The sequence below is a fragment of the Bombyx mori genome, chromosome 14, assembly GCF_030269925.1.
Source record: "Bombyx mori chromosome 14, ASM3026992v2".
Classification (NCBI taxonomy): domain Eukaryota; kingdom Metazoa; phylum Arthropoda; class Insecta; order Lepidoptera; family Bombycidae; genus Bombyx; species Bombyx mori.
Window position 1 is genome coordinate 8,931,334 of NC_085120.1, and position 12,919 is coordinate 8,944,252.

The 12,919-nt window shown below is 34.0% G+C and overlaps 1 protein-coding gene across 2 annotated transcripts in view; it reads left to right on the top strand.

Annotated features, from left to right (window-relative positions):
- The first annotated feature begins 4,389 nt into the window (after window positions 1-4,389).
- The window catches only part of LOC101740818 (ubiquitin-like protein 3), a 178,247-nt gene continuing 169,717 nt past the window's right edge, over window positions 4,390-12,919 (top strand). Inside the window, exon 1 of one of the 2 annotated variants that reach the window (XM_038015243.2) lies at window positions 4,390-4,807. In XM_038015243.2, coding sequence (XP_037871171.1) covers window positions 4,778-4,807 — 30 coding nt within the window. In that variant the 5' untranslated portion in view covers window positions 4,390-4,777. The remainder of the gene's footprint in view (window positions 4,808-12,919) is intronic. The other variant, XR_002430411.3, reaches the window with a different exon arrangement.

Sequence of the window (12,919 nt, forward strand, 5' to 3'; positions counted from 1 at the left end):
AATGAAATGAAGATGATTAATTTGAGACATTAATCAACTGGGATGAAATTTAATGAAATGAGATGATATGGGATGAAATATAATCGCAGTAAAATGGTGGTCATTTACTGAGATTTTTTTAGTGGACTTTTTGGAGGAACCCGAGAAGTTACGTCCAGCAGCTTTGTTTCATTTTCCCACATTTGTGCACTTTCACAGATATTAAACAGTTAATAAACCACCATTATTACACATTTAAACCTGAAGAAACACTAAATAGACAAAATAAAACAAATCACACAACTTCACTCCTCGCGTTCCCGCCAAAAAGTCCCGACCCCATGAATTTGGGTCAATGTTGCCAAGCTAACACAATATTTTCGAATTCCCACGTAAAATGGTCGTGTTGAAAATGTTTTCAAAATTATTTTGGGCACATTTTTAGTGTACAAAAAAAAAAAAAAACAAAAATTATGTACATTAAACAACTATTATTTTTTAGGTTTAAGGCTTAAAAAATTATATTAGCTACATATAAGTAATAGTTGAAGGTTTAAAATTGAAAATAACTATTACTTTTGTTACTTATGAAACTGATTTAGCCTATACCGATACAAAAAAAAGTAAAGTAAAAGTTTAAAAGAATATGAATAGTAGCCAACTACACTTTTAAAAACACGTACGGGGGAGGCCATAAGAGAAAACTCTCGGCAAATTGTCTTTCGCATTTGATCAGTAAGTAAAGTAAGCACTGGTTTTTGCCACCCAATGAGCAATGATCTGAAACTGACGTAGAATAAGAGTGTTAAAAATACAAACATGTTTGATGATATTTCTGGCGATCTTATATATTATTATAGACAAAATTACTCAATTACAAAAAAGTCAACTTGATCAAGGTGTTCTATATTTGATATGTATAATTTGTATCCTACGGACGATAATTGTAGTAGTTATTGGAAACGTTGCTTGAAACTCTATTAATACATTAAAACCTTTCATAGCATACCTATATGTTCATAAAACTGGTGTAAATCTGGATTGAAGTAAATGTTCAATTTGGGCACCAGTCATCAGCTATTGAAAAAGGTATCATTTCTTGATAATTTTTTAACCAAAATAGGTAGGTAACAGGATAAAAACCATCGAAGCGATTACGCGATTGTTCATTTGATATTTTTTTCTAAATTTAGTATCTGGCAGCCATAGAGTTACTATCCTAACTGGAGTGCTTACTTCGTTTGACATAAAAACAAAAAATATACTTTATCTCTATGACTTAAAGTTTATTTTTAAATAGCAAAAGATGTAAGGAAAAACGGTCTGAAAAGAGAATGATTATTAAGTGGTGGTGTCCCTCTCGCGCATTTTACAAACAAAAAGCAGTGTTGCTAGCTTAGAGGATTTTCCACAAAATCTCGTAATTTGGACCCCTATCTTAGTTATCAAAAATGGCTTTTAGTGGTTAGTGGATTTTTTAGTAGCTTGGGCGTTGTTGAAAATTATCGAAAAGGTTAAAATCAATCCACTTTACAGGATTTTAAACATTTTATGACAATAATATATCTAAATACATATTATTTAAACGATGTGACTTTGACTTAAACTTAACTAGAAAATGTTGCGACAATTTAGAATTTCCATCAACGTCAAAAATTGAATTGGTCCAAAATAAACGTACAAAGTTATGGTGAAATTAGTTTCTGATGATGACAATTTATTAAAATAAATTATATAAGAAGTATTGATTATATGATATATATTGATTTTTAATGGCGACAGGTCTCTGCAACAGCATGCGATCGTAGAATGCCCCTTCAGCTCAAGGGTAAAATTTACAAAACGATCATTAGACCTGTCGTGCTGTATGGATCTGAGTGTTGGGCGACGAAAGTTAAGCATGAAAGAGGAGTGCATGCGGCCGAGATGCGAATGTTGAGATGGATGTGTGGAGTGACAAGAATGGATAAGATAAAGAATGAGTATATCAGAGGAAGTTTGAAAGTGGCCCCGGTAAACAACAAATTAAGGAGCAGACGGTTAGCGTGGTATGGACATGTGATGCGTAGAGAGAAGATGCATGTGACTAGGAGATGTATGGAAATGGTAGTGCAAGGTAGAGGGGGAAGAGGTCGACCGAAGAAGACATGGATGGAGTGTGTGAATGACGATATGAGAGAGAGAGGAGTGAGTGTTGAGATGACGGCTGATAGAAGAGAATGGAAGAGAAAAATTAGCTGTGCCGACCCCACATAGTGGGATAAGGTGGAGAAAAAGAAGATATTGATTTTTAATCGAACATCATATATTAATAAAGCTCGTTAACAAAAAAATTATTGTTCTATATTAATAAGAACTCTGTTTAATGGAAAATTTAATGGTAGGTACGTAGATTTCTGATGGTTTTCATGTTGAATTTGGTGGGAAGCCAGATTAATTGTTGGCATCACCGAAAAAGAACTATGAATGCATTAAAAGAAAAATGGCGTCTATTTACGTTTGTAGTTCGAAGTTAAAAGGGCACTGATACAGCTTGTGGCTTGTTTTTTTTCGAAAATCGTGAAAGTTTCCGTGTAATCATGGTGAACACTTGTATTGTAAGTGGTTATAAGCGAGAATCCTCTCCAGTTTGTGGAATATCCTTCCATATGTCAGATTCATTGATAAATTTTTACTAGTGTGAGCATATATTTTTAAAATGTGAGATATTTTTTCTCATTATAATATTTAATACCATTTGTCTTGTAAATTGTACTTAATCTATGTCATATACTAAATTTGGAAAAACAATCGTGAAAACTATAATTTTGCAATGTATTTTTCATATCATAAGAGCCATCATGTGGTATTTTTTGAACTTTTTTTATTGTATTGAATAGCGTTGCACGCAAGCATGTATATCATTTGCCTGACGTTAAGCGAACGAGGAGGATCTTCTAGTAAGTATAACGTTGGAATTTCTGGAAAATGTCCTATATAAAGGTCAAACAAGAGGAATCAAGTACTCAAACGCAAGAAATAAAAAATACCCCGAGAAAAGCAAAATTACGACAAGATGTTAAGGTATTGAAACAAAAACTTAAAAGATTTATTAAAGAAAAATGGCAATTTTTAATTGAATTGAAATTTAAATTGCGAAATTTTAATGATACTCATGGTCCACTTAGATATTAATTAAAATAAATTATGTATTTCTTTGAAAAAAAAGAATTTACTTAAAATAGAGGAATATATTATAAGACTACAGAAAATTAACTGAACTTAATAATAATAATAATATAACCAATATTTTGTAAATAGAGATCAAGTACTATGTGTATTGTGTTATGTGTATTGACTTGTCATTTAAGAGTTATTTAATTATCTACATATAACAAATAAATGAATTTTAGTTAATTTCATTTTATTACCCATTGTGTTTTATTTCCTAAAATGCAACTAGTAGACATAATATACACGTGTCATGAAAATAGCACAGAAGTAAAAATACAAGTAATTTTAAATCAATTGAAGATGTGAATGTAGGAAAAGAGCACCCGATAATGTGTGTTGCAGTGTCTCACTCAGTGTGTCAAATATTAATTTGCACAGCCCACTTAGCCAGTACATTAAAGTAGGAATTGCGTAATTAAGTTCAACATAATATTTAAGTCGCGGTTGAGTATTCGGACGTTAAAGATGAATTTGAGGAAGTTTAAGTAATAGAACTGAGGTAATGATGTTTGTAATAAAACTCAGTGCTAGATTTTCCACAACGCAGCAATTTCCAAAAAAAACCGTCGAAAAATGTTTAGAATTGAATTTACATAAATAAACTATTGCAAGCACGTGTTTTGTATTTACGTAGGGCTACACAGAATTACTTAAGGTAAATTCAAAACTGATGCATGTGTATAATTTTGTCCTATAAATAAATTTTATATGGTCACCACATTAGACAAGGACACCGCGACCAAAAAGTATTCTCTTTCGAGACCGATTTCTCGGCATTAGACAGCACTCCAGTTGTAGGTACTTATTAACTCCATGCTGGCAGCCCAATATTTCTTTTTTTTTCGTGTTTACGTACTCTAGAAACTTAACTTTTAAGTTCAAGTTTTCTCTATTAATTTTTAACAATCCCGTGAGAAAAATGATGGGTTGGGAACTCGAGAAGCATCTCTATCATTTTCTTAAATTTTTCTGCCCTAATCTTTCACAAATCGTATGTAAGTGATTTTAAAAGCCACTAAATTATAAAAACTGTATTATGTGTTATTTTTATGGTTACAATCCTCTATTTTAGACCCCCTTAATGAAAATGCTGGAACAGAGACATCTAGAGCTCGTACTGAAAGTTCAACGCTCCGAATAAATGAAGAAGGTGCATGTTATTGTTGCGAAGCGCCCTCTGTATCAAGCCGATAAAATCTTTGTATGTGACCCAAGCAGAGTGCATGCGCGGGGGAGTGCGGCCGGAGGGACGAAATACATCCCTCGCCATTTTCCGTCAAGCCCAAGTCAGCCAATCTCAATCAAGTTACATTCTGTCAGAAGTCGTGTTTGTGTCGTGTTGTGAAAAATTATTAGTGTTGATGAATATCAATGGGAAATCGTGTTAATTACGACTCCAAACGATGGGTCGCTTATTGTGTTTGTGCTTCTGATATATCTTTCGAGCTGTGATGATGGCCAAGTGATTTGGTAGAGTGAAGTGTTTATGTCGTATGCTGGGCTCTCACGGTTGCAGTGAGATCCTTTCTCTGGATAAATCGTGTGCAACACGACGTCGGATCACAGAAAAGGAAGCTGATACACAATGTCGGCAAAAAATATACCCGGAGATAAGGTAAGTTTCAATAAATAACATTGAAAAGTTAAGTTTTCTGTAAGGTCATTGTATTTTTTTTGTTTCTAAACTCCTTTCTCTCGCTGTGATCTTTCGTCCAGTGTACGTCAAATTATGTATGTAGCTTTACTTTGGACGGATTCACAGGTGTTTGTTGATTTGAGCATCTTTTTCGTGTACCATTTAAATATTATCAATCATATTGGACATTAACGTTTCACATTGGCATGTAATAACAAATATGCTTTTATCTCTAAAATTCGATTAATAGTATAAATATGACTTATTCAAATATCATTTTTTCTTTTCATTTTTAAATATGTGAATTTGGCATAGGAAGTTCCCTTTACCACTGAACTCAGATCAACTTCATAAGTTCAAATAAATTGAAAAAATACCAGTCACTAAGTGTACAAGAAATAGTCCAAAAAAACTGTTTCCATTAGAAAACAAATCGATTTTTTTAGGTGTTTAGTGTTCACACATACTCAATCAGAATTTTAATGTGCCTTCTATGATACCAAACTTTAACAGTATACTGTAATTAAAATAAAACAAATAATATGCAATAATGAGAAACAAGCAATTTCCGAAACACAGTACAAACTTTTGGAATTTAATACTACTATTTTGTCTTGTAAGCTTAAATGTTAAAAGTACTTAGTATCAAACACTATTGCATATACTCACAACCCAAAGCCAAAATTTTATTGAAGAAAACTCAATTTTATGCAGTTGCTTTAAAACCAAATATTAGAATTATAAATTGATGGGCTTATGGATTCAGCGTCCCAAAATATAAGTATTTTACCTACATATATTGCAGGTACTGAAATTATACATGTGTAAAGAACTACAAAAACTAGACTGAAAACATTTTTCCTTCTTTCACAAAGATACTAAATAAGGCTGGGAATTGAAACTCAAAAGTATGTTATTATTCACACAGTTCTTGTGTGGAGGAATAAATTTGATATTCATATTGTTTTTTATTTCACATAGTTAGTTGCAGACTGTATCGTGAGCCTTTGCTATTGAGTTACTTTTTACTTATACTAATATTTTGAAATCTAAAATGACTCTTGGTATATGTTGTAATAAACTGTACCTTGGTCAAGGAATGATTTGTTTTTTCACTCAAACAATTGTATGAGTGAATGAAAATGTATTGTAAAAGATGTTGGATCACATCAAATTACACATTATGACTATATATTATTTAGTATCTAACAGAGACCAAAACAATGAAGTTAATCTATAAAACTGAAAAAAATTAGGATATTCACTCACTCAACTCACTTTTGTTTATGAAATGTATCCATTCCACCCTAAATATAAATAAAATGAAAATTGAATTTTTAACAATCACCGAATAAGTTGAAATTTTATTCCAGATACAAGTTGATCGTAAAGTATAGTATAAACAAGTGACTGCTTCAATTAACTGAAGAAGTATGAACAAAATGTAAAGTAAAATAGTCTTGAATAAAAATATTTCAAAATATATTTCAGAAAAAAAGCCCTGATTTGTGTTGCATAATATGTAATATGGTAGTGAGAGTTTACAATTTGTATAAAGAAATTGGAAACAAAACTTACTCTTTAACTACACCAATTTAACAACTAAAGTTGGTTTAAAATTCTGAAGTACAGATGGACATAAAATATTGAGGATGTAAACTAAAATATGAATTAAATTAGGAATTGTAGAAAAGCAAGAAAATTAAACTTGGGCAAACTATCTGGCAAATAGTTGAGTAGGCACACTGAACCAAATAATGTATCTCAATCAGAGTGGTCTGTATTACAAGAGTCTGGCATACTATCTGATATCACACTTAATATTTAGTAGCCATATAACCATATCCATAATTAGAGTTGTATTTATCTTATAGAAACATTAAAAATCAAAGCAAAGGATTTTGAAATTTATAAATCACTTGTGTGAATAACAATATTTTTAAGCTAAAAGGAAGTACATTTCTAGCTTTTAAGCTACATTTCACATTAAAATATATTTAAGGGCAAAAGATGGTGATAAAGCACTTGCACTATTTGTTTAATATAATTTACAACAATAATCTTCTCTGAGTGCAAAAAAACTGGTTATTATTAAAATACTCTCTTTTGTGATCTAATTACATTAAAATTTTAGGTTTGTTAAATGGAAGTAAAATTATAAATTAAACAAAAATTCAGAGATCATTGACATTAAATTTTTTCCTGCGCAACGGGGGTCAATCCAGAATATATCTATCTTCACGGCGCCAGACTTACTAAGACAACGCAATTTGGACTCAAACATCCGGGTTTGTGTTACGTCAGCGCACTTCGTAAAATTTATGTCGAAATTACGGATCAGCGGGGTGTATATAGGCGCTGTGGTTCGGATTCTTTGCACGCATTCTTCATTTAAATCAGCAATCTAAAAATCCGAGACACGCGTCCAACTGTAAATGTATTAATTATTAAAAATAAACTAGAAACTTATAGTAATTTTTTACACGAGAAAATTCCTCATAAATATAAAAATAAAATTCAGTGATTCTATTTGTTTGGAAATTAGAAATAGTGGCAAAACCGCATTGGCGTATAAGTACTTCAATGATTGAGAAAAATTTATCACATTCGAGCGATTAAAATGTGACATGGAATTACAAACATTAGATTAGACTTAAAACATGGTAATACCAGGTAATTGTGAAAGTACTTTTATGCGGTTCGTCTGAACGGTACTACTATGTAAGAATGAACTTTATTCCAATGCCGTTAAGACAAACGTTCATGTCTCAAGGAAAAATTAAGACTACTTAGACATTTTAGACAATGCGTTCGACATGGATGAACCTACCACAAAATAAGAATGGTTATTGGTAACTAGCGGCCCGCTCTGGCTCCTCTCAGGTCTTTAACAAAAACTTCAACGATATTTGACGTTGTTTTATTTTTTAAAATAAAAGAACACTTATTGCGGCACAACTATAATAGTTAGACATAAATGCTGTTGCGATCTTTTTTTGTAGATGAAAATGTGTTCCACAAAGTCGTAGTATATTATTTTATTCTATCATAAATAGTTTTCGCAGGGCACGCGATGTAAATAATATTTTAGGTAATTTTTTTACACCTGGGGTTACATTATTGGAGTTTTAGTAAGGATACTAAATTTTTTCAAAAAAGATTATAGCCTATGTCACTCAGGAATAATGTAGCTTCCACACAGTGAAAGAATTTTTCAAATCGGTTCAGTAGTTTCGGAGCCTATTCAATACAAACAAACAAATCTTTCCTCTTTGTAATATTAGTATAGACGTGTTTAATTCGATCATCCCGAATCATTAATTTGAAATTTCTGTTGACGACTTGACGTAGTAATTTTTTTAAGCAATCAATATCTCAGCTTGGTTAGTAACAAAAAAAAAAACCCAGAACATTTCTCACTGTTGTCTCGCAAAATTATTTTTTCTGATCGAATAGAATTCAGGTTTAAAGCGACTCATCTCCGAGTAGTAGTAATTTAAAGAGATAAAAAGAAAACGACCCTTTTGATGTCCGCAGTGATGAGGCAACAGTAACTTCAATTTCTTATTTAACTCTGTTTCCCGCATTTCGTAATTTGGTCGGATTTTTGTTTTTTTTTTCTTTTCTCTTTTGCTTATTTTTTTTTGTTTACTTTATTAACAACGCTCCAAATACGACGATCATTGTCGACGACCCGGCAGAGATCTTCATTTTCATTGTCTTAGATTTGATTTTTAAAAAATTAAAGATTTTGTTTATTTCATGTATTGTATGTTACAACGGCTGCCCCATCCTTCAAACCGAAACGCATTACTTCTTCACGGCAGAAATAGGCGGAGTGGTGTTACCTATCAGTGCGCACTCACAAGAGGTCCTACAATCAGTAATTACGCTAATTATAATTTTGCGGGCTTGATTTTTATTACACGATGTTATTTCTTCACCGTGGAAGTCAATCGTGAACATTTGTTGAGTACGTATTTCATTAGAAAAAATTGTACTCGCCTGCGGGATTCCACCGGTGCATCGCTGTATACAAATGCACCAGACGTCTTATCGTTTAGAGCGTGGGATCTGAGAGTAAATAAATATCACCGTTAAAAACACCGTCAACTTAAGATGCCCTTTGGGGGAAAATTGTATTTTTTTTTAATATTTAACTTCTGGTTCCCAAAATACAAATATGTATCTGATGCTCCAAACGTAGAATACAATACTTAGAACTCTTAGGTACACGTATGTATGTCACCCACATACATTGAGTTAATTATAATGCTCAAAATGAATCATAAAACCGTTAAATTTATGTAAATACATTGTTACATTGTTAGTTCCTTCAGTATGAATCGTAAATATTCTTATAACACTTTTATTCGTGTACAATGTATTGATTTAAAAGTTTTCAGATTTTTAAGGAAAGCTTTGCGTTTTTTTTTGTCATATTGATTTAAGGAAGACCAGTCCATCTGGTGTTGAGGGTTTGTCATCGGCGTTACAACGGAGAGCCACCTGAATTTTAGAACTTAGTAGATTGTAGTGTAGCGGAATTGTGAGTTTGCGTAAACAAAGATGAATGTTCTAGATGTTTTCTTTCTACGTAATTCTCTTGCTATGTATCAAAAACTAAACAGTTTAAATGTTGTTTACGAACATAATATTCTGTCGGGGATTCTGGTGTATTTTTTGTTAATTATTAAGAATTTTTTTCTATGTTGTTGACTGAGAAGTTGGACGGCAATAAACACAAGGCCGGTACTGAACACCAGCGTATGTAAGGCGGTCCACAACACCGAGGACAGATCGACGAGGCGCGATATAGTCCGTTGGAAGATTCTGAAATCCCACAGAGGTCACGGCCCTCAGTATTGATGACTTACGACGCAAGGTGGAGGATGATTAAGAGCTGTTATAGATAAAAGAATAGAAACATGCGTGGAAAATAATTAATGTGGCGAGCGCCCTTTGACGAATTATAAAAAAGGTAGCATTTTAGAAAGAGTATTGGTTAAAATTGACGCACACCGTTTTTGTAGAATACTATTATAATTTACTTTAATTTGTCTCATAAAAAGTCCAGTTTTATGGGTCACGCCGTTTTATTAAAAATATAGTTTAAATACGTTTCCTTAATTTACGTTTTATTTATTAAGGGATAGTATTTCAGAAGACATAAAAAGGAATTCATCAAACCTCTGGATAACTGAAGTACCCGGTTAAAATAAAGATAGAGAAATGAAAGCATTGTATAATACGAAGTCTTCATTCTGGTCCCATTTTCAATACGATACTAAATTTTCGATTCTGTTTATCGCGATTTTAGTGAACAGTGTTCCATTATTCTGAAAATAAAAACAAATAAGTCCTAAGGTACTTGATTTCACAACCACGAATGAGTTGGATAATATTAATAACGGGGAAAAATGGCCCCCTAACTCCCTGACTCTGTTGTTGGAACCACCTACTAAGATAAATTCATATATGTTTAAATATATTAAACAAAGCGAATACAAACCTGTTTGTCGCACGAATGTTTGCCCGATGCGGCAATTGACACCGACCCAGTCAGAGGCACTTTTTTTTTAACCTACCTGAGCTGGTAGCCTTGAGAGGCTATGCCAGCGTAACCTAAAAAGTAGGTGAGCTCACGGGGCTCTAACCTGACGACGTTGTTAACACTAACCCTAGCAAGAGTAGTGCTTCGCAGAATCTACCACCGGATCGGAAACGCGACCCACTGAGAAGATCCGGCGAGAAAATCAGTGGGCTGTGTCTGTGGGTTAATGTACTCGCCGAGCGCTTCGTCGCGAGCGACGGGTTCTATGAGAACGATCATGGTGCTTGAGGTACCTAAAAGCACCGTTAGTGGATCGGGAGGATCCGAAATGACGTGCTTTGGATGACATCAACTGTTTACCATTCGGTCCGCAAGATTGGGAATGTAGTTACCGGCGACCACGATGAGAGGGTTCTCGTGTCGTGCCGCTTTTTCTGGAATGAGGCACTAACTACTGCTCCGTCGAGTCAGAATAAAGTCTGAAAGATACAATTTTTTTTAGAAACAAAGTGTAATGAGATAATATATCTATTGCAGGTTTTGTGTACTAATACATTTTACCAATAGGTGTGAAATAAAAATTTGTTTGCACCATTTAATTTTAAGTAAGTTTTTTTGCGTGCTCCACGTTAGGAGGACACCGTGCCAATTTTATAATTGTGATACGAATTCAGGTCACTAACATCGAAATACCCACGTATTTATTGAGAAGACTCGCTTCTCCGAGCAGAACAATGGTCGCGAAACTGTTATTTCGTCACGGCAATCCGTTCGCTAATCTTCCTTGTTCTAGATACAGTATAAAATTAATTCAGTGCAGCAATATGTAAATTGTTTTACATTCTTGAACCGAAATCGCGAGTTTTGTTCGAAGCTTCGCAAAAAAATAATGGAATATGTCACATTATGTTAATTAGTCAGTAATTAATTCGCTTCATGACCTCAAAGCAATGTTTACGCTGTTTGAAAATATTTACACACCTAATTGTGGGTCTGTCTAGCCTTGTGACACATATATTAATAATCTATAGCCTCACCTTTGTGGGGTTACTTTTATAAAATCGCATTGAGAACAAAGACGTTCTTAAGAGCGAGGGAAAACAGTGCTACAATCTTTTTATAAATATTTCATTCGCATCCGTCAGTCACATTCGCACAGTGGTCATTTTAGAAAGTAAAAATTCGTACTTTTGAACGTTATAATCATGGTGTTCTGTCAGTCGGCCATGGCCAATCTTTTACCAGTCCTAATGTTCCGACGTTGGTCCGATTAGATTTGGTGTTTCTCAACCGTTTATTTTTGCTTAACGCCGTGTAATCACGAAAGCTCTTTGTCTGTACGCAAACAACCTTATCGTCTTGAGGCAGCCGTGCACTGAGGTAAGTAACCGAGGAGTATTTTTAGTTTTATTACCTCTGACGGGTAGAAGAGCTCACAAGACTGGCATCCGCGATTTTCAAAAAAATCATAGGTTGTTATAAAAATCGCCCCGTCCATGTCCAACTTTAGATATCAGGTTGAAAGCTATTTTTATATATGATTTTTTATTTATTGCTTAGATAGGTGGACGAGCTCACAGCCCACCTGGTGTTAAGTGGTTACTGGAGCCCATAGACATCTACGACGTAAATGCGCCACCCACCTTGAGATATAAGTTCTAAGGTCTCAGTATAGGTACAACGGCTGCCCCACCCTTCAAACCGAAACGCATTGCTGCTTCACGGCAGAAATAGTGGTGGTACCTACCCGCGCGGACTTACAAGAGATCCTACCACCAGTAAAAAATAATAAAATACATGTTCTACAGCGCAGTAACGAAGGGATAAGACCAGTACGTGCTTCCAATATGTCCTGCCACCGCAATATAGTAGATATTATATTATCTTTATTTCGAAAAACGGTCGCTAACACAAAGTTGACTTCACAGTCTATACTGAGCTACGGTATAGGCACATCTTTGTCACGAATGCTTCGTGATTTTAGTTGTAGCTCCACAGTGTTTCACGTTTTTTGAGAACGGGTTTTGAGATCAACGAAACAATAATATATTTTTTAAATAACAGCATCTATGCAGAAGTAGGCAAAGACTAAACAGCTGTACAATTTTTTTTTTAACAAATCAATATCTTGAACGCCAGTTTTTCCTTAAAGACCCGGTGCTGCCATTAAATCACGCCTAAATTACATCGAACTGCCAAATTTAATATATTCAAAATTTAACACTAACATTGAAGCGCTCAGTCCGGCGTCCCGAGGGGGAGGGTGATGGGAGAGATGTGCTCCGCACTAAACGCTTCACTTTCCCCCCTTTGCCTTGTCATGAGTTCTGTCTCATGCGAGGTTTGGACGTTGGTTGTTGAGCGACAGGAGGTTTTAGTCAGTTCGACTCTGACATACCCCGCCCAGTATCCCCAGAAAAGGGCGGAAGTCCGGCGATTTCCTCCTGACCAAAAAAAAAAAAAAAAGCTACATAATTGAAAAATCATTAGCCATCGCAACTTAATTATTATAGAAGGATAATAGTAATATATTTATT